This window comes from Procambarus clarkii, chromosome 83, assembly GCF_040958095.1.
Source record: "Procambarus clarkii isolate CNS0578487 chromosome 83, FALCON_Pclarkii_2.0, whole genome shotgun sequence".
NCBI lineage: Eukaryota > Metazoa > Arthropoda > Malacostraca > Decapoda > Cambaridae > Procambarus > Procambarus clarkii.
The window spans coordinates 11,204,633-11,225,869 of record NC_091232.1 but is presented as its reverse complement, the minus strand read 5'-3'; the positions used below and the strand labels follow the sequence as shown (position 1 = coordinate 11,225,869).

General features: G+C 41.0%; 1 protein-coding gene and 1 long non-coding RNA gene across 8 annotated transcripts; one reads left to right on the top strand and one right to left on the bottom strand.

The window, feature by feature from the left end:
* Nucleotides 1-341: 341 nt before the first annotated feature.
* Nucleotides 342-4,551, top strand: LOC138358448 (uncharacterized). Of its 7 annotated transcripts, none has more exons than XR_011225393.1 (6): nt 342-441; nt 1,483-1,623; nt 2,892-2,945; nt 3,387-3,448; nt 3,775-3,850; nt 4,410-4,551. XR_011225393.1 is itself a non-coding variant. In XM_069316399.1 (6 exons), the coding sequence occupies exons 1-5, from the start codon at nt 396-398 to the stop codon at nt 3,810-3,812; spliced, it is 252 nt and encodes an 83-aa protein (XP_069172500.1). In that variant the 5' UTR covers nt 342-395; the 3' UTR covers nt 3,813-3,850; nt 4,410-4,551. The 7 variants fall into 7 exon arrangements, 4 of the variants coding, with proteins under 4 accessions (XP_069172500.1, XP_069172497.1, XP_069172498.1 ...); XR_011225394.1 differs by having other exon boundaries at nt 3,379-3,448; XM_069316399.1 differs by having other exon boundaries at nt 1,483-1,534.
* LOC138358449 (uncharacterized) lies at nt 4,379-20,996 on the bottom strand. The gene is made up of 4 exons (XR_011225396.1): nt 20,278-20,996; nt 17,248-17,413; nt 15,589-15,752; nt 4,379-4,483 (listed from the first exon to the last, which is right to left on the bottom strand). It is a non-coding gene; the product is annotated as an uncharacterized lncRNA (long non-coding RNA).
* Between the last annotated feature and the right edge of the window lie 241 nt (nt 20,997-21,237).

The following is a 21,237-nucleotide window of genomic DNA, read 5'->3' as shown; positions in this document are numbered from 1 at the left end:
TTCAAATGTAGATGTGATAGCCCAATAGGCCCAATAGGCTCAGGAACCTGTACACCTGTTGATTGACGGTTGAGAGTCGGGACCAAAGAACCAAAGCTCAACCCCTGCAAGCACAAATTAGGTGAGTACAACTAGGTGAATACAGCTGAGGGGCGGGACCAAACAGCTGAAGCTCAATTCCCTACGCATAACTAGGCGAGTCCATAGGAATTACCGTTTGTCCTGGCGCCATCTATGTTTTGACAGCAGTACTACTAATTTTCCCATGTTATGTGATGATCGCTATACGGGTGTTGGGTGTTACGATCAGTTGCTCTTCTATATATGTTTATGGACAACGTAGGTGATTTGAGGCAATTTGCGGCCAGAATGAAATAGTATCCACGCGGTGAGTGATGGAGGAGGATATATACTGCTGTGTACTCGACCAGCGGGTGAGAGGTAAGTTATATCGAACAATTATGGGGAATAGATGGGTTATTTTAAGCGTAGAATGTCAGGTAACCGGTAACTACACAGATGGGGTAGTGTTTTTTAAGTCTTTATTTACTAAAGTGGAACATTACATTGCCTTTAGCTGAACAAGTCTACTGGTGGGGGAAGTAGACGGGTTTTATGAAAGTATTTTACCTAAATATTTGTATTTGGTTAACTAGTTCAGCCGTTACCAGGGAGGGTGTTCCTTTAATCTAATCTAAAAATTCTAGCCGGACAAAGTGATTAAATAAAGAAATTGAATAGAATGAAGTTGTTTACCAGGGTGCTTAACATTTAGTTTAGTTCACTTACTATGCAGCCCATGCTTAAAGAATGCAAGTTCATCATATTGAATTTACCGTAGTTTTACTGCATTTAATATACCGCTTTTACCCTATTTAATTATGTCGGGTAAAGGCCGGTCGTGGAAAGTTCCTAATATAGCAAGTTTTAAAGGAAAAGTTTGAGTTAACTTTAACGCGTAAGTTAGTGAGCAATTAGCTTAGTCACTAGAATCTTAACTTTGCAAGTGCCATTTCTCTACTCTTTTTGAGAAACCTGACTAGATACATGAATCGCATAGTTTTATTACTAAATGTTCATGGATTAGGTTGCATAGTTGAGGAAATAGTGATAAAGTTTGATTTTGTGTACCTTGACTTCAGCAGAGATTTTGATAGTGGCGCAAAATTGATAGGGGCTCGGATCTGACTGAAGTTGATTAGGTCATGGCTATACCAAAGGAAATTAGTATAAATGGGGTTAAGTTGGGAGAAGTGTTGTAAGTAGTGCCTAAAAGCTCTCCTTGGACCTCGGTTATTCGCAAGATTATAGTTTAGACTGCAATAGTTCCAGAATTGGCAAATAAAAAATACCGATGCCCTATATAGTTTTGAAATGGTTAAGACTACCAGATGCAGTTTAATGCTGACAACTGTAAGGTTTGGGGGCTAGTTAAGATGAGATAGATGGTGTAGATTGTTAAGAGTATTAAATGTTTTGCAGGTGGTACATTCTCCCCGAGCTGGCACTGCTCTCCAGCCTGGGATGTTGATTGGTTAGTCTTCAACTGCCTCCCAACATGGTAGTGAGGTCCTGAGCTGACATGCAGTGAGGAACGTGGAAAGCTTCCTGAATTGGCACATGGTATGCCTCCTTTTCAAACCAGCAGCTGGCACAGATGTTCCAGCTAACATCAGAATAGTGGATGAAGCCCACACTAAAATGCAAGTGGTACAGTAAATGGACACCCCCCCCCCCTCCCTTTTGACGCTGAACAGTTGGGAGGAAGAGGGGGGGGGGAGAAAGTGTGGCTTATAGTTCTATTGCTACAGAATCTTTTGCCATAAGCCAGTGGCAGTGCCTATTGGCGCTTGCTATTCAGAATCTCCCCCTTACATAGTTAATTAAAAACGAAATGCTGTAGACAAGCTTGGCTTTTGAAGGGGGGCAACATTTTCGTTGCCATCAAAGCGCATCAAAGATGCTCTGAGCTAACTTCCCCTAGTCATTAGTGAATGGTGGGCAGTAACTCTCTAGTAGGAACTTTCTGCATGGGTTCTAAAGGCGGTAAAGTGTTCACTTCTGCTGTATCTGCCAGTTTGCTAGAAATTGAAATTGGCATAATTGCTCAGCAACTACTTGCCCTCTTGTACCATGTTACTCAACCATAACATAACCACCACACCACCCATTCTTCTAAAATAACATCCCATATGATAAAAACTTCTGCTTTTAATAAATAATTCTAACTTTAATATTAGTTGGCTTGCATGGTGTGTTAATCATTCCTTTGGCAGAACTGTAGCTAAATTGTTCCCACCAAATTTACTCCATTAACAGTACTGTATCAGGTTCATAAAGAAATTTATAATAAAGACCAAGTGAGGTCATAAGTGCTGCAGATGGGAGATAGAACCTTACACCTGCAGAAGTGTGGTGATAACTGGAGAGAATATGGCCTTGTATAGTTTCTAGTGTAAAAATATTACTAAATTTAGTAAAATCACATTGTCTTGGTAGTATAGTTGGGTTAATTATGAATTTTCAGACTAAAAAGCTTGGTACATAATTGAACTGAATAAATTTGTCCCCCCTAGTAGCAAGCAGTGGTTGCAAAAGAATAAGAATTTGTATATCTAAATATTGTATTGCTTTTATACAAATGTTATATGTGGTTGTTAAATTAAAGTTTGTTTGCAATGTTCCAGAAAAATGTTCATGACTATTGTTGGAAAATAAAATTTGTGTAGGATGTTGACTTGAAATGACTATAGCTTTGTTTGTAATTAAGATGGGACAACAAGATACTGTGTGCCATTTAAAATGGCAACTGTTAAACTGGTGGTACAGGTTTGAACAAAATAACATCGCTATGCAAATAACTTTAGTAATATTTACTGTTCACATGACAGGTTGTGGAAGGTCCTGGCAACAAAGAGCTGCAGGAAAATACTTGCAGATCTACAGTAAGTAGTGTTGTGTACATTGGAAATAGAGGGTAGAAGTTAATTGCTAAAAACCTATTAAATATTAGGGTATGGAAATTGAATGGGTATGGAAGTCTAGGCTTAGGCTAGTGGGTACCATATCTGCAAGTTTAGTCCTTTCAGGAATGTATTGAATAGAATGGTATGTTGAAATTGTGAAAATTGTAATGTGGGGCATTAGATCTTAAACAGCATAGTTGAGGGTGTTTTATTAATAAAATATAAATCTTTAGTTAACATTAAATGATTGTTAAATAAGCTTTAATCTATAAATGTATAACACTGTTAAGGGTAATCATGAGTCAAATAAAGGTAATGGCAGGAAAAGTTTTGTTCTAAGTGATGGTATTTTTCCCTTGAAAGTAAAAAAAATATTCAATGTTTACTTTAGCCTGGTTTTAAATTTATATAGTTTTCCAGAATGTGGTTTGGAAAGTCCAGAAGTCCCTCTGTCAGTTGCACACAGAATCACACAGAATCAGGTGAGTTGTTGTAAAGGTTAATCTGAATAGATTTGCATAAAAGTAAAAAAATAGTAATAACTTAAGCAATATAGCATTGGCTAAAGATAAATGTAAATTGCCATTGAAGTGCAGTTGTAGATAGTTTCTCAAATGACATTTACTGAAACTTGGCAAATTGATGCCATGTATATTTATATTGCTAAATTAGATGTTTACTACTGCTACTAGAATATGTAGGAAAGGTAAATTCCTGAAAGAAATTGTTTCCATCTGAATTTGTAAACTAATGAATACTAATTCGAAAAGTAAAGCAAGATTGGCTTTAAATCTGAAATATTTTTCAGGTAAAGGTGATTATGATGCATGGACTGGCTTGGAGTGAGGCTCCTTTACTCTGCAAAAGAAAATCTACAAAAGTGGGTGAGTTTGAATTTGATGTTTTAGCTATCAATGACCTAATCTTAATTCTCTTATCTAGTCCATTTATAGGTGTGTAACCATGTCCTACTGTTACAACCCACAGGGGAAGATGCAGTTTGTACTGATCCTACCCCATTTCATAAAAGGGGACCAGGCAGTCCTGCAGATTTCCCTGGCTTGGCTTTTTCAGAGCTTTGCTCTACTACCCATCTAATAGATGGACTAGATTTGCATAGGTTTAGGGACCCTTAACAATGGTTACATTGTTAATTCTCACAGGGCTTGTTTGCTGAATGGGTGGATGCATCTAAAACTTTAGTGCCTGGCATGCATTGTACAGTGCTTCCAGTTATGCCTATGTACAATGTGTTGATGGCACTAAAGTGGTGGATGTAATGCACCCATTCAGGGAACAAGCTCTGCACTAAAACCAGAGTAAGGGATAGGCCTTGCTGAGCCTATCTTAAAAGATAGGCTGTTAGGATTTTGTGGGCTTATTATTAGGCATTGGTGATAATAAAAGTAGTGTCCCTGTTTAATGTTTATTTTTCTTTTACAGGTGATTGTCTCTGGAGTTGTCTTGGCCTTTTGGATCTTCTGTTCATCTAGGAGCATCTGTCCCACAACCTGAAACTAATAAATATTAGATGTATTATAAATACTATATGTAAAACTTATTAAATAAAACAATTTTAATGAAAGTACTTTATATACCTTATCCTGAAATTATGCTGGAAATTATTTACTACTATTGATGCAATGTTTAAACATCTGAATTTTTTTACTTTGAAAATAAATACTTGGTAAAATTTACACCTATTTGTAACTTGTTACATAGGTGCATGCAAAATGCATTGAAAATATGTAAAAGTGGACTACCTATTCAATTTACATAAACTAACAAATTGCAAATTAGTCTGAAATATTAAAGTGGAAGAAACTTTAGTCAATATTTTAACTTTCATATTTGAAAGTAAATTTAAAGCTATGCAACACCTAAGCTTTGTACAAATTATGATTAAATTAACTAAAGATCATTGTTAAATTTACAAAACATTAGAAAAGTGACACTGAAGCATCTATACAACATGGTTTTCAAAGTCTTTGGTAACTTAAATTTAATCAAAGCTCTTAAATGATTTGTCTGCCAAGCTCTTCAGATACAGTGGTACCTCTGAATGCGAGTGTCCCTGTATGCGAGTTTTTCGGAAGACGAGCAGTATTTACTCCAAAAATTTGTCTCTGAAGGCGAGGGTTACCTCGGGACGCGAGTTTGTTGATACGCGTACAGGCCGACCTAGCGCGTGGTGGTTCGGCGATCGTCGCCCCTCAGTTTACCATTGTCTCGCGCTCAGTGACTACCCCCACATCAATTCTTCTTGCGGATTTTCAGTGTTTTGTTGGATTTTTGGTGATTTGTCTATACAATTTATTATATATCTCACCATGGGTCCCAAGAAAGCCAGTGGTAAGGATAAAGGCCAGAAAGCTCATGTGAGGATGACAATAGAGGAGAAACGAGATCATTTGGAAGCATGAGAACGGTACACGTGTTGTTGAACTTTGTAGGCAGTACAACAAAGCCACATCAACAATATGCACTATACTTAAGAAAAATGAGATGGGTGCTAAAGTGGCAAAAGGAGTAAGAACAATAACGAAACAAAGACCACAAATACTTGAAGTGGAAAAGTTATTAATTTGGATACACGACAAGGAGTTGAGGGGTGATAGTGTTTCGGAGGCCATTATTTGTGAGAAAGCCAGGGTGTTGCACGAAGACCTTCTAAAGAATACCCCTGCAACGAGTGATGCAGATACGAAAGAGTTTAAGGCAAGCAGGGGCTGGTTTGAAAAATTTAGAAAGAGAAGTGGTATCCATAGTGTTACAAGGCATGGGGAGGCAGCCAGCTCAGACAAACCAGCCGCTGGACGATTTATTAACGAATTTAAAGAGTTTGCAGAGGCTGAGGGATACCTACCGCAACAAGTGTTTAATTGTGACGAAACAGGACTGTTTTGGAAAAGAATGCCTAAGAGGACATACATTACCAAGGAGGAAAAATCCTTGCCTGGACACAAGCCTATGAAAGATAGGTTTACGCTTGTGCTGTGTTCAAATGCGAGTGGCGATTTGAAAATTAAACCCTTGCTAGTGTATCATTCTGAAAATCCAAGGGTTTTCAAACAGTATAAAGTGCAGAAAACCCATTTGTGTGATGTGGAAGTCTAATAAAAAAGCATGGGTGACTAGGCTTATTTTTTCGGAGTGGGTGAATGAAGTGCTGTGCCCTGCCATAGAAAAATATCTGCAGGAGAAACATTTGCCACTCAAAGCCGTGCTTCTCTTTGACAATGCTCCTGCTCATCCTCCAGGCTTGGAAGATGATTTGTTGCCTAGATACAATAAATTCCTCACAGTTAAATTCCTTCCTCCTAACACCACTCCTCTAATTCAGCCTATGGACCAGAAAATCATAGCGAATTTTAAGAAACTTTATGAAAGGGCACTTTTCCAGAAATATTTTGAAGTGACTGAAGCCACAAACCTCACCCTCAAAGAGTTCTGGAGACAGCATTTTAACATTTGTAGTGCTTTAAAACTCGTTGACAAAGCCTGGCAAGAAGTGACTCAAAGAACCCTGATCTCTGGCTGGAGAAAATTGTGGCCTGAATGTGTGAGAGAACTAAACTTTGAGGGGTTTGAGCCTATAAATGATGCGCCTATTGTTGAGGAAATTGTTAGTCTAGGCCAGCAAATGGGCTTGGAATTGGATGGTGATGATGTGGAGGAGTTGGTGGAAGAACACAACGAAGAACTAACCACAGAAGAACTCCTAGCCCTTCAACAGGAACAGCAAGCCAACGCAGCAGCGGATGATTCTGCAGTGGAGGAGGAGGTGGCAGCAGCAGCACCAGCGAATGTCCCTTCTGCAGTAATTAAGAAGGTGTGTCAGATGTGGGAAGAGATTCAAACAACTGTTGAACAGACTCACCCAGAGAAAGCTGTAGTAGGCCGTTGTCTTAATCTTTTCAATGACAATGTGATGCCTTACTACAGAGAGAGCTTGCAAAGAAGGGAAAAGCAAGCTTCCATGGACAGATTTGTGGTGAGGAAATCGAGCAGTGAGCCTCAACCAGGACCTAGTGGCACTCAGATAAAACGTCCCAGGGAGAGCACACCAGAAAGGTCCTCACTGCCTGATGTGATTATGGAAGGGGACTCCCCTTCCAAACAGTAACTCCTCTCCTCCTCCCCCCTCCTCACCATCTTCCATACGCCTACAGCACTCGACAGCAAGGTAAGTAATAACTGGAACATAGTTTTGTAGGTTTATTTAGATGAATTAGGTAAATTAGGTATAAAAATTTAGTTTGATGTGGGGTTTTTGGGGTAGTCAGGAACGGATTAATTCATTTCCCTTTATTTCTTATGGGGAAATTAGCTTCGGAATGCGAGTTTTCGGAATACGAGGCGTCTCCAGGAACCAATTAAACTCGCAAACTGAGGTATGCCTGTATTCTGAAATATTTTACCTAGATTAAAACCATCATTGTTTGAAAGGGCAAAACAGATTACTGTCAATTACTTTGACCTAACATCTGCAAGGTCCTGAAGGAATGGAATTTTTTTTGTAAAACTTTGTTTGCTAAAAACAAACCCTGCCTAATGAACCTGCTCATTTTTGTTAAAAATGGTAATTGCAACATTACCAAAGGCCATTGTTTTAATAGCCAAAGTACCAAATGAAAGACCAAGAAGCAACAAACAGGTACATGGTAGAAAGGACAAAAGAATGGTTACGAGGACCCTTTCATTTGTTAAAGAAATGACTGGGAAAAATGCTGTCATACCACAAGGGGTCTTAACCCCTGTCATATACATCACTGACATTAATCTAAATATTACCAACCACAAAAATTGCTGATAACATGTTATAAAAAAAAATAAAGAATATAATATTGAGGCCTTAATGCAGATCTCTAACTCTACAAATAGTAACAAGACTGGCAATTTCTTAATATAAAACAGAAAAAAATCCAAGACCTTGCACATGAGCCAGAACAATCCATATCACAACTACCACATTAAAATGAAACAACAATGAAGGTAAGGTAATTACCAAAAGAAGGCACCAAACCGGGAAGGCCATGTAGCACCATCAAAGTGCGAAATAATCAGAGGGCGCTAAATATCACCAAGAATGCCAATACGAGAACAAAAACGCATAAGGCGAACGATATCAAAAGTATCCGATTCACCTAGAAATCTATCGAGGGACAAGTGACTGCGAGGGACGGTTGGAAAGCAAGACACACGCTCGTCCTGGAAGTCAGGACATTCAACAAGGATATGCACAACTGTAAGAGGGACAACGCAATTCGGACAATAAGGAGCAGGGCGGCGCTCCATTAAGTGACCGTGGGTTAAGCGGGTATGACCAACCCACAGCCGTGCCAAAGCAGTGTCCCACCGCCGGTTACGGTGGTAGGAGGAAGGCCACGGGGACACACTAAGTTTGAGAGTACGCAGCTTGTTACCAACCACAGAGGACCAACAACCCTGCCAACGGGGAAGAATGAATAACAGGATAAAAGTTGGAATAAGGAATACCTTTACGGGAGATGGGACAAGAACGGATAGCTTCCTTAGCGGCAGCATCCGCACGCTCATTGAAACACCAATATGGCTGGGAACCCAGCAAAACTCTACTGATTTAAATTTACTAGAAATAAGAAACAGCCAATGTTGAATCTCAATGACCACCGGATGGACAGGATTAAAGGACCCTAGAGCCATGAGGGCACTACGAGAATCAACTACAACCACAAAGGAGGAATGAGAAAGCAAGAGACAAAGAACATAGAGAATAGCATAAAGTTCTGCCGTAAAGACGCTAGCCTCCGAAGGGAGGCGACACATGTAAGTACGGTCAGGAAAAACAACAGAGTAGCCCACACCATCCGCAGACTTAGACCCATCAGGGAAGATGGAAATAGAGTGGGAGTGCGAAGAAAAGTGCTCAAGGAAGAGGCTTTTCAGAATTGTAGGAGGGGTAAAGGCTTTAGTAATACAAGTCAAGGACGTACAAAACTTGGGAAGGGGGACTCTCCACGGAGGTAATGAAGGAACAATATGAGGAGAAACATTACAAATATGAACAGAAAGAGAATCCTGTAAGCGAGATAACTGGACAGAAAGTGGGAGACAATGAAGAGGAACAGGAACCACAGGAGGAGGAAAAGTCAATGCACGACAGAGGCGAGAGGAAGGATGTTGGAAGGACCGCGCAAGATAGCGAAGACAGTAGCGATCACGGCAGTCCTGAAGAGAGAGAAAGCCAGTGTCAACATACAAACTAAGGGCGGGAGTCGAACGAAAGGCACCAGAGCCGAGACGCAACCCAGTATGGTGCAAAGCATCAAGACGGCGAAGAGTAGAAGGAGAAGCAGAAGAGTATGCAGGGCAACCATAATCGAGTTTAGACAGGACGAGAGAGGAGTGCAAATAGAGGAGCGTGCGCCTATCCACTCCCCAAGAAGTATGGGACAAAACCTTAAGGAGGTTAAGGGCCTTAGAGCATTCAACTCGGAGGCAAGAGATATGGGCTGACCAAGACAAACGAGTGTCAAAGACTAACCCCAAAAGCTTCGCGGAATCCCTGTACACAATGAGATGACCATAAAGCAACAACAATGAAGTAAAGGTCCTTTCAGTAAGAATCTATCATTCACTGAAAGTTGCTGCAGTTAAAAATAAAAGAAAATACAAGTCCCTAGAAATAAACAAGCAACCTTTTTGACTAAGGAAAAGAAGGTAGTTATTCTACTGTATAAATCTAAGTATTCACTTAGATAACTGTATCCAAGCATAGAGGTTCCCCCCCCCCCCTTCCCTTTCAGAAAAACATCTACTTTCGAAAAAGTTTAACATTGGCCAACAAAAATGATTCCAGAACTAAATTGCCTAATACCAGGAACAACTGAGAGCCATGACAAACACTGCAACCCTCTCCTACCCCCAAGTCTTATGCTATTTATGATCCAAGGTAATTTGAGATACTATACTGTACTTCCTACAGACGAGTCTAGTGAGAGGGTAATTTCCTGCCGATTAAATTGAAGCACGATACAGGTGTCAACGAACATCAGTCAGCTCACTTGTCAGCACAGTGGATAACTAATGACAATCATAATCTGCAGTGTTGTATGCCTCCCTGTGGCCATTTAAATCAATAAAACACAGGGTTGTGGCAATGTTTACACCATAAGGCAAGGTATAGAGGAATCCTGGAATGCCATGTAATGTGTAGTCCTTGAATGTGCTTTAGGCAACCAAATTGAATAACAACATTTCTGGTGTTCGGCTATATAATCCGACTTTCTCATTCTGTATAATGTTTTAAACCTAAATAGGAATTCACTTTAAAGGTCAATTTATTTGGAAAGTGCTAACCAGATTACAAATTACTGAGCTCTGAAAGTACTACAAGGCAAGTTTAACCGAATGAGTGTTTGCCTATCCATACCCCCATGAGGTATGTGACAACACTGAATAAAGAAAGGGTCTTTGAGCATTCACCGTGCAGGTATTTGACATGACCAATATAGCCAAGTGTTAAAGATCATTCTAAGCAGTTCTGCACAATCCATATACTATCAATTAATATAATTGTACAATGGTGCTTGGTGGATGATATTTCCTATTAAAACTCATTGGACAACTGTTTGTATTAGACATTTTAAACCTACAAATAGTAGCCCTAGATATCGCACTACAGTATTAATTACAAGATGAACAATGTAAAATCAATACCACAACAGCAAAGGATGACGGCTTTTCAACAACCGACAAACACTCAGGTCTAACACCAGCCATCCCGAGAGAGGACGTCCCAAGCATGTACACCCCACAACTTTACATCACCTTTGCTACCTCAGGCGAGCACGCAACAGCATGAGGATGCCATACTCCCAAACCAACTCCATGCACTTTGAGGCTTTAACAACTCAACATTTAAAAAGTTGATTTAAAAAATCAAACACCTGAATTTTTCCCTAATTAAATTTACTAGGGAAATGCACACCAAGCCATGAAACTTACAATGCAGATGAACAAACTACACACAACTGTCACCAAACTTCCACATACCACCCCCCTCTCACTCCTGCCCTCCCTCCTTAGGTGCTCTGATTGGCTGAGCACCTAAGCCACCACCACTCACCTCTTGTTGTGAGAGCCTAAAGCATGTTTGGTTGCACTTTAAAAGTTCCCGAGTGTACTCGCCTAATTGTGAGTACCGCCTGCCCGGTTCACCATTTTGTTTTTCAATCTACCTCAATTTACCCCTTTACAGTCAAATATTATGCAAAATTCTGTTTAAGACTTGTCCCTTCTTAACTTAAATAACTGCTTTGGCCATCTGCAATCTTTCTAGGTGGGTAACAATGACTCTTGAGGCCAGAAAGGACTTATCAGACGGCGATCATAACAATACGGTACACACACAAAATCACAACCTGATATACACCAAGCAGAAAATCCACTGGAGCTGTGAGGCGACGTAAACCCTTGCCCAAGGCACTGACACCTGCATACTCTACCACAGTATATTACTGACTTTGTAAAAGTCTTACAACCGGATTTCCCCATAAATCACAGCAAGTTTTGAGGCCACTCCTTGAGTCAACGTCTTACGTAAGACCTGCAAGCACTCAGGTGAAGGCTGAAGCAGTTCAACACCATACGCCCCAACTTCAAATACACAGTTGAGAGGCGGGACCAAAACGTGATTTTCTGTGTGTGCCTGAAGTTGGGGCATACGGTCTTGCTTCACCCTTCACTTTACCCTTCACCGGCATACTTCAGGGGTTTTATTTAATACTTGGACTGGCTTCAGTAGGGCCTCCAGACTTTCTGTGGCTTCACAAGTGTCACGTGAATCCCCTGCATAGCAGTGGAACTGCCTTTTCCCTTCACCTTCAATGCCTCTGCACTGGAAGTATACATCTACACCAGCCCAGAAGAGTCATCAGTCCTGCCACCTCTCCATACCCCTCAGGGCCTGGCACGGCCTGGTACGACTCAGAGGCAAGCTGGGCGCCACTGCTAACTGGCAGTTTGTCCCCACAAACAAGCAGTTAGCCGCCTTCAACTGACAGTGGTACAGCTCAACACAAAGGCACCGCCAGCCACAACGAGCAGTTTGCTAGTTGACCAGATGTCCACCTCGTGTTGACACTGGATGAGTCATCACCGCCGGACTATATAAAGAGCGCTGCCTCCCTGGAGAGGCAATCTCTCCCTTAGTGCTCTAGGATCACCTTCGTGTCTTTAACCCGTCGTCCGCTTCCAGCCAACGTCGTGTGACAGATGCCATGGTGGTATGGTAGCTGTCTTCAGAACACCAATATATCTTCATACTTTTATTCATTGCTTATAGTTTATTTTTTGCATTTAAGGTCATACTAACTTGTTCACCTTTGCATTACATGATAGTCAAGTATTGTCATGTGTTATTTTTGTTCATTACTATTTCAGTAAATTGTTTAATTATTTATTTGATAATTTTCATTTGTTTCCACCTGCAACTTACACACTGCAAGGCCAATAGCAGGATTTCTTTCATTTATGTGAGGGAGAGCCATACCATCTTGGTTCAGTATAGCTGTGATACCATAACCCGTCACACAATATATCCAGTTGTAAGACTTTTACCATCAGTGGTGGTAGAGTATGCAACTAGCAATGCCTTTGTTACAGGTTCGCTTCATCTCAGTGAGGGATGGTCGGGAAGCAAGACACGTAAGTCCTGGAAGTCAGGACATGTAGAGACAACGGTTTGGACAATTAGAAGCAGGGCAGCGCTCCATTAAGTGCCCATGAGTTAAACGTGTATGACCAATATACAACCTCGTCAGAGCCGTTTCCCACCACCGGTTACGGTGGTAGGAGGAAGGCCACGGGAACACACTACTCTTAAGAGCACGCAGTTTGTTACCAGTAACAGAAGACCAACAACCCTGACAACGGGTAAGAATGGGGAAATGAATAACTGGGTAAAAGTCATAATAAGGAATACCTTTACGGGAGATGGGACAGGTACGGATAGCTTCCTTAGCGGCAGTGTCCGCACGCTCATTTAAGAACACACCAATATGGGTGGAAATCCAGCGAAATTCCACTGTCTTAAATCTACTGGAGATAAGAAACAGCCAATGTTGAATTTCAACTACCAAAGGATGGACTGGATTAAAGGATTCTAGAGCCATGAGGGCACTGCAAGTGTCAACTACAAACACAGAGGAGGACTGACAGCGAGAAAAGAGTTGATGAAGAGCATAGAGAATAGCATAAAGTTCTGCCATGAAGATGCTAGTCTCCGGAGGCAGGAGACACAAAGGTGCAGTCAGGAAAAACAACAGAGTAGCCTACACCGTCTGCAGACTTAAGACCCATTGGTGAAGACGGAAATAGAGTGGAAGTGTGAAGAAAAGTGTTCAAGGAAAAGGTGATTTAGAACTGTAGGAGGGGTAAAAGTTTTAGTCACGTGGGTCAAGGCTTACAGAATTTAGGAACGGGGACCCCTCCATAGGGGCAAAGACGGAATGACACGAGGGGAAATATTGGTAACACAAACTGAAAGAGCATTTTGTAAGAGAGACAACCGTACAGAAAGAGATAGGTGGTGAAGGGGAACAGGAACCACAGGATGGGTAAAGGTCAAGGCATGACATAAGTAAGAGTGAGGGTGCTGTAAGGACCGTGCAAGGTGGAGAAGACAGTAGCGATCATGGCGATCCTGTAGAAACAGGACGCCAGTTTCAACATACAGGCTTAGGGTAGGTGTCGAAGGAAAGGTACCAGAGCTGAGCCGTAACCCAGTATGATGCAGTGTGTCCAGATGGTGAAGGGTAGAAGGAGAAGCAGACGAGTAAACAGGGCCATAATCGAGTTTAGACAGAACGAGAGAGGAATGTAAAGAGAGGAGCAGTGTCGATTAGCTCCCCAAGAAGTATGGGACATGACCTAAAGTTAGTTAAGGGCCTTAGAGCATTCAACTCGGACGTAAAAAATATGGGGCGACAAAGACAAACGAGTGTCAAAGATTAGCCCTAAAAGCTTTAGCAGATTCTTTGTACAAAAGGGGATGACCCCTGTTACCTAACAGTAAATAGGTATCTGGGAGTTAGCTGTTACAGGCTGCTTCCTAGGGGGGTGCATGTGTGGGAGAAAAAAAAATTTAGTAGTTAACCACTGAACTGCTCCAAATAACACCCTGGTGCACAAGAAATAAATTCTTTCCAAAAATTTTTTTTCTCTTCTTATATTGTTAAAATGCAGAGTCTGATCACGGTGAAACTAAACAAAAAATATTGTATGTGACTTACTTTAGCTGCGATGGAGCTGGGAAGTTGAGCAAATTATGGGCGCTGAGCGTTGGAGCGATGGGGGTCTGTCGGCCCCGCCACCCCGTGCGACGGCAGTTGATGCGAATAAAATGTTGCGCAATTATTTTGAAGTTTCTCATTCATTTCTTCCTTTTTTTTTGCTGTAATATTATTTAAAAGTGTGTAATTTGTGGAATTTATATAATTCAAAGTATAGAACATCGCTATGCTCAAAATTATGGGACTCATATATGCGACATATTCTACAATCAAACAGTGTTTTTGCTGTTATTACACTATATACACACATTGTATATACCCATCTACGTATGTATTCACCATAACGATCCACTATGTTGGTATGGTGAGCCCAAAAAACATGAGTGAGCTGCCACACCCTGCCAGTCCTCCCTCCCTCCTCCAACACATTATTCGCCAACATTCCTCCTCCCAAAATACTGTTATTGTGTTTATTACACTATTTACACGCGTTATGTATAAGTATGTACATGTTTTATTCATGTACATACGTACATACTTGCCATCTACTCACCTCTCTCTCTTGCCTACTTAATGCTCTTGCTTCCCTCATCTCATCACAATCGACTTTATAATGGTCCAGGACGGATCGAAATGTCGTCGTCTATTCAATTTCCAGTGTGTGGTTTGGTCAACAATGAAATCTTCATGCAAGATCTTATAAAGAAAACCCCTAGAACGAGTTTTGCAGATACGAAAGAGTTTAAGGTGAGTAGGGGATGGTTTGAGAAATTTTGAAAAAAGACGTGGTATTCATAGTGTTGTGAGGCATGGTGAGGGTGCCAGCTCAGACAAAGTAGGGGCTGAAAGATTTGTTCATGATTTTAAAGATTTTGTAGATACTGTATTGATGGATATATTCCACAACAAGTGTTTAATTGTGAGGAGACATGGCTATTCTGGAAAAAATTGCCGAAGAGGACATACATTACCCAAGAGGAGACGTCACTGCCCGGACACAAGCTAACTTGGGCTAACTTGTGTCAGGATAGGCTAACTCTTGTGCTGTGTGGCGATTTGAAAATTAAACCCTTGCTCGTGTATCATTCCGAAAATCCAAGAGTTTTAAAAAATATATAACGTGCAGAAAAACTGTGATGTAGAATGGTTTGCCCTGCCATCAAAAAATATCTGCAAGAGAAAAGTTTGACACTAAAGGGCCTGCTTCTCGACAATGCTCCTGCTCATCCTCCAGACTTGGAGGATGCATTGTTGGGGCCACTTTTTTTTTTTTAGGGATATTCCTGCATGGGCCCTAAGTTTCTGGCTAATGAACCAATGACATGAAGGAGGAGTTTTCAACCTACCTTGTGTTAGGTGTGCAGGGGTCAATAGGCTGAACATAATGTCAGGAGCAAAGGGGGGCGTTTGCCTCTTCAAACACAATTGTGACCATCTTCATCTCTTCGAACTATCCTAAATGCTCTCTTCACCTGTCTGACCAAATTGGGTGTCCAGACCACCTTTGAATCTGAAATGGTAAAATTAATAGTGATTTCAGAATATTCAGTCCATTTATACTAACAAAATTATATACAGTATACTGTAATTGAAATTTTACAGAATGATAAAGGCAATTTAGTAACTTTGTTAAAATGCACATGGGGGAAATACATGAAAATAGGTTAATATTGTTTGTAAGGTTGATGGGAAATGTTTATTACTTTTATGATTTAAAAGATGTATAGCCCGGATACTCCATCCTGGGTGCATTCCACCTGGTAATGACCACAGCAAAAGTTTTCCACGAGGCTCTATTGTCACACAAACTTTTCACATTTTCAAACTTGATTCATCTTTTTCCCCCTCGTTCCAGGGGTTTTCTTTAAAAGGTCTTCATGCAAATGCCTTGGTTTCTCACAAATGATGGCCTCTGAAATGCTATCACCTGCTAACTCTTTGTTGTGTATCCAAATTAATAAAAACTTTTCAACATCCTCAAGTGTTTGTGTTCTTTGTTTCGGGATTGTTGATATGCCTTTTGCCACTTTAACTCTCATAATGTCCTTTTTCTTAGCGAGTATAGTGCATATTGTTGACATAGATTTGTTGTACTGCCTAGCTAGTTCAACAACCTGTGCACCGTTTTGACGTTTATGAATGCTCTCTTGTTTTTCCTCTATGGTCATTCTAACATGTGTTTTCTTGGCTTGAACCTTACCACTGGCTTTCTTGGGACTCATGGCAAGATATATAATAACAAATTTTATGTTCAAATAGCCAAAAATCCTAAAACAAATGTAATGCTTTATAAAGAATTCAGGCGCGATAGTTACTAGGCAGGAGACACTGGTAAACTGAGGTGCGATCACCATGCCACCACGCGCTAGGTCAGCCCATACGTATATCAACAAACTCATTTCCCGAGGCAAAGTTTGTAACTCGATTCAAATTTTTTGAAGAAATTAGGCTCGTAACCCGAAAAGTTCATAAATATTCATTCATAAGCCGAGGTGACACTATATATAAGTAAAAAATTAAAATTTTGTAGATACACTGTGCTGTACTGATGGATACATTCCACAACAAGTGTTTAATTGTGAGGAGACATAGCTATTCTGGAAAAAATTGCCGAAGAGGACATACATTACCCAAGAGGAGACGTCACTGCCCGGACACAAGCTAATTTGGGCTAACTTGTGTCAGGATAGGCTAACTCTTGTGCTGTGTGGCGATTTGAAAATTAAACCCTTGCTCGTGTATCATTCCGAAAATCCAAGAGTTTTAAAAAATATATAATGTGCAGAAAAACTGTGATGTGGAGTGGTTTGCCCTGCCATCAAAAAATATCTGCAAGAGAAAAGTTTGACACTCAAGGTCCTGCTTCTCGACAATGCTCCTGCTCATCCTCCAGACTTGGAGGATGCATTGTTGGGGCCACTTTTTTTTTTTTAGGGATATTCCTACATGAGCCCTGAGTTTCTGGCTAATGTACCAATGACATGAAGGAGGAGTTTACAACCTACCTTGTGTTAGGTGTGCAGAGGTCAATGGTTGAACATAATGTCAGGAGCAAGGGGGGGGGGCGTTTGCCTCTTCGAACACAATTGCGACCATCTTCATCTCTTCGAACTATCCTAAATGCTCTCTTCACCTGTCTGACCAAATTGGGTGTCCAGACCACCTTTGAATCTGAAATTGTAAAATTAATAGCAATTTCAGAATATTCAGTCCATTTATACTAACAAAATTATTCATACAGTACTGTAATTGAAATTTTACAGAATGATAAAGGCAATTTAGCAACTTTGTTAAAATGCACATGGGGGAAATACATGAAAATAGGTTAATATTGTTTGTAAGGTTGATGGGAAATGTTTATTACTGTACTTTTATGATTTAAAAGATGTATAGCCCTAATACTCCATCCTGGGTGCATTCCACCAGGTAATGACCACAGCAAAAGTTTTCCACGAGGCTATATTGTCACACAAACTTTTCACATTTTCAAACTTGATTCATCTTTCCCCCCCCCCTCGTTACAGGGGTTTTCTTTAAAAGGTCTTCATGCAAATGCCTTGGTTTCTCACAAATGATGGCCTCTGAAATGCTATCACCTGCTAACTCCTTGTTGTGTATCCAAATTAATAAAAACTTTTTAACATCAAGTGTTTGTGTTCTTTGTTTCGGGATTGTTGATATGCCTTTTGCCACTTTAATGCTCATAATGTCCTTTTTCTTAGCAAGTATAGTGCATATTGTTGACAGATTTGTTGTACTGCCTAGCTAGTTCAACAACCTGTGCACCATTTTGATGTTTATGAATGCTCTCTTGTTTTTCCTCTATGGTCATTCTCACATGTGTTTTCTTGGCTTGAACCTTACCACTGGCTTTCTTGGGACTCATGGCAAGATATATCATAACAAATTTTATGTTCAAATAGCCAAAAATCCCAAAACAAATGTAATGCTTTACAAAGAATTCAGGCGCGATACTTACTAGGCAGGAGACACTGGTAAACTGAGGCGCGATCACCATGCCACCACGCGCTAGGTCAGCCCATACGTATATCAACAAACTCCTTTTCCGAGGCAAAGTTTGTAACCCGATTCAAATTTTTTGAAGAAATTAGGCTCGTAACCCGAAAAGTTCATAAATATTCATTCGTAAGCCGAGGTGTCACTATATATAACTAAAAAATTAAACTCAGGATTACTTTCAACCCCCACCCCTTTTGCTCTACTCCATCGCCACCTACCTTCACCCCCCTCTATGATGTACTCTTCCATAGACACCTACCTTTGCCCCCCTCCTCCCCTCTACTCCTCCATCATCACCTACCTTCACACCCCCTCCCTTCTCCTCCTCCATCGTCACCTTCCTTTCACCCTCCTCTATGATGTACTCTTCCATAGACACCTACGTTCACTGCATATAATGCTCCCCTCTACTCCTCCATCGTCACCTACTTTCACCCCCCCCTCTGCTCTACTCCTCCAGGGTCGCAGACAATTTCACGAGCGTGAGAACTACGAGTTCTCTAACCACTCTCACACTCCTACTCTCTCACCAGTGAGGGGGAGGGAAGGAGGGAGGAAATGAAGGAAGAAAGGTGGGGGAGAGAGAATAGGCAGGGGGGAGGAGGGCCTAGATACATTTCTTCCATATAGATAGGTAGACTGAGGGAGAGCTGCTTGCCAAGAGCCCTATCAGACAGGCTTCCTATTCCTCAACCCTCCCTAATATGCCACATCCTGGTCAGGACAACTTGCTCGATTGTTATTCTTGGTGTGACTCGAGAACTGACCTCGAGGCGGGGCATGGGCATGGATTATCTCCCTGGGGCACGCACCTCCCTGCCCCAGCTCTCTCTCTCTCTCTCACATAATCTATCAAGGGTCTAACATGAGGTCATTGTGCCTACCAGAAGTGTATATGTCCAAGGCTGGCCACCTGTCTGGACCATTCAAATGTATAAACAAGTAATTAGTCTATTTAAATTATATATAATGCTACAATTATAAATTAATTTGTTCATGGTCATTCGTTTATCAGTATTTTAATATGAGGTATATATACGCATGTATGTATACGTTGACGTACACATATATGATTATGTGTATGGAATGATTATGATTATGTGTAATCATATATGATTATATCTAATGGAATGCATTAGTAAGTGATGTGGTGGAGGCTGACTCCATACACAGGTTCAAGTGTAGATATGATAGAGCCCAATAGGCTCAGAAACCTGTACACCTGTTGATTGACGGTTGAGAGGTGGAACTAAAGAGCCAGAGCTCAACCCCAGCAAGCACAATTAGGCGAGTATATGAACGAATGCACATGTACACTTTCAAATGAATTAAGATACCTTGAGATACACAATGACTTAGTTTAAATAGTTTAAACACACTATGGTACTGATTTTGACATGCTGATGTCTGGAAGGGAGAGGGGGTGTGGGGGGTTATTGTCTGAGGTGGAGGACCAGAGGAGGGGGTCAGTGGAAGGATGGTGGCTGGAGGGATGCCATTGTTCTAATGGTTATGAAAACAATTATTGATGGCAGGAATTCAGTGGGTGTGTACTTCACCCGCACCATCACCATACTGTGCCCTGCTACAACCCCCCCCCCCCACTCCACCCATGCTGTGCGGGGCGTATTACACATTATGGGATAACCGACTGTCTGTCCATTCCTGTCTGCTCGTTATGCTGCCCTTCCTTTTGAAAATTGTCTGCTTTATCGACTTCCTTCAAGACCACACGTTAGCCTCTTATCACGCCCTCTTACCACTCTCAGGGAGCCGGCTCTTCTATACAATAGTTACCACTCAGTCCCCAAGGTGAAAGAGTGTCCGGGCATATGACTTGTTACGTGTACTTATTTGCGATTCGTTTGGGCTGTCACGTGTGGTGATTAGTGTTGGGTAAGGCTAGGCCAGGTCAGGTCAGACTAGGCCAGGTCAGACTAGGCTAGGTAAGGCTAGGCCAGGTCAGGCCAGGCCAGGCTAGGCAGGGTGAGAGAAGTAAAGCGGCAGGTACTTACGTTTCTGAGAAAGTAGCGGCGGTAGTATATTGTTGATTTAGATTCGACGACATCCTGAAGCTAGTAGGTGGCGGCCTCATCGCTCTCGAACTTCTTGTTGTTGTAGGGAATACGAGGCACACCCAATATCCCCCTTACACTGATCACATCGCACACTAATATTTTTACTATTTCGGACACCAGATTTGTCTGTTTCGTATATGTATAATTGTTCAATATTAAAACCACAAAAGAATGCTCTTAACAGTTACAATTTTCAACTTAACAGCCATATAGTTGGCAAGAACGCCGCCCGCCAGTGTAAATGTCTCAGACCCTGTTGGAATATAACCAGTCTGTCAATCGGGTCAACCCAAGTGTTGCGTTTCCATGCGTTTCCAAAAGGGTCGCCCATGTTGGAATCGGTGAACGCCCTAGTAATATTGTTGAAAACATCTTAATAACTTATTAAACCAAAGGTCTTTTTATGTCAGAAGAACGGCAGAAACTGGATCTATATATGAAAACTCTTTCAGGACAAAATTTAAAGTAAAACTAAAGATATTTGTAGTTGTATAAAAGTTGCATTTTTCGTCGGTCGTAGAGCCGGAAATCCGCAATATTCATCTCAGAACAATGCTTATTTCACGCAGAATCGTTAATAAATGTAAGATTTTTATACGTCTCAAGAAAGATAGAAATATAAATTTACTTTAATCTAGTTTTACATAATCTAGTTTTACTTTAAATTTTGTCCTGAAAGAGTTTTCATATATAGATCTAGTTTCTGCCGTTCTTCTGACATAAAAAAACCTTTGGTTTAATAAGTTATTAAGATGTTTTCAACAATATTACTAGGGCGTTCACCGATTCCAACATGGGCGACCCTTTTGGAAACGCATGGAAACGCAACACTTGGGTTGACCCGATTGAGACTGGTTATATTCCAACAGGGTCTGAGACAATATCACCAAGGATGCA

Bases quoted from the DNA above. Each gene is read 5' to 3' on its own strand.
- LOC138358448 (XM_069316396.1), top strand. From the start codon at position 396: ATGGAGGAGGATATATACTGCTGTGTACTCGACCAGCGGGTGAGAG. The intron at 442-1,482 runs GTAAGTTATATC...AATGTTTTGCAG, and splicing joins ACTCGACCAGCGGGTGAGAG to GTGGTACATTCTCCCCGAGC. The intron at 1,535-2,891 runs GTTAGTCTTCAA...TTCACATGACAG, and splicing joins CCAGCCTGGGATGTTGATTG to GTTGTGGAAGGTCCTGGCAA.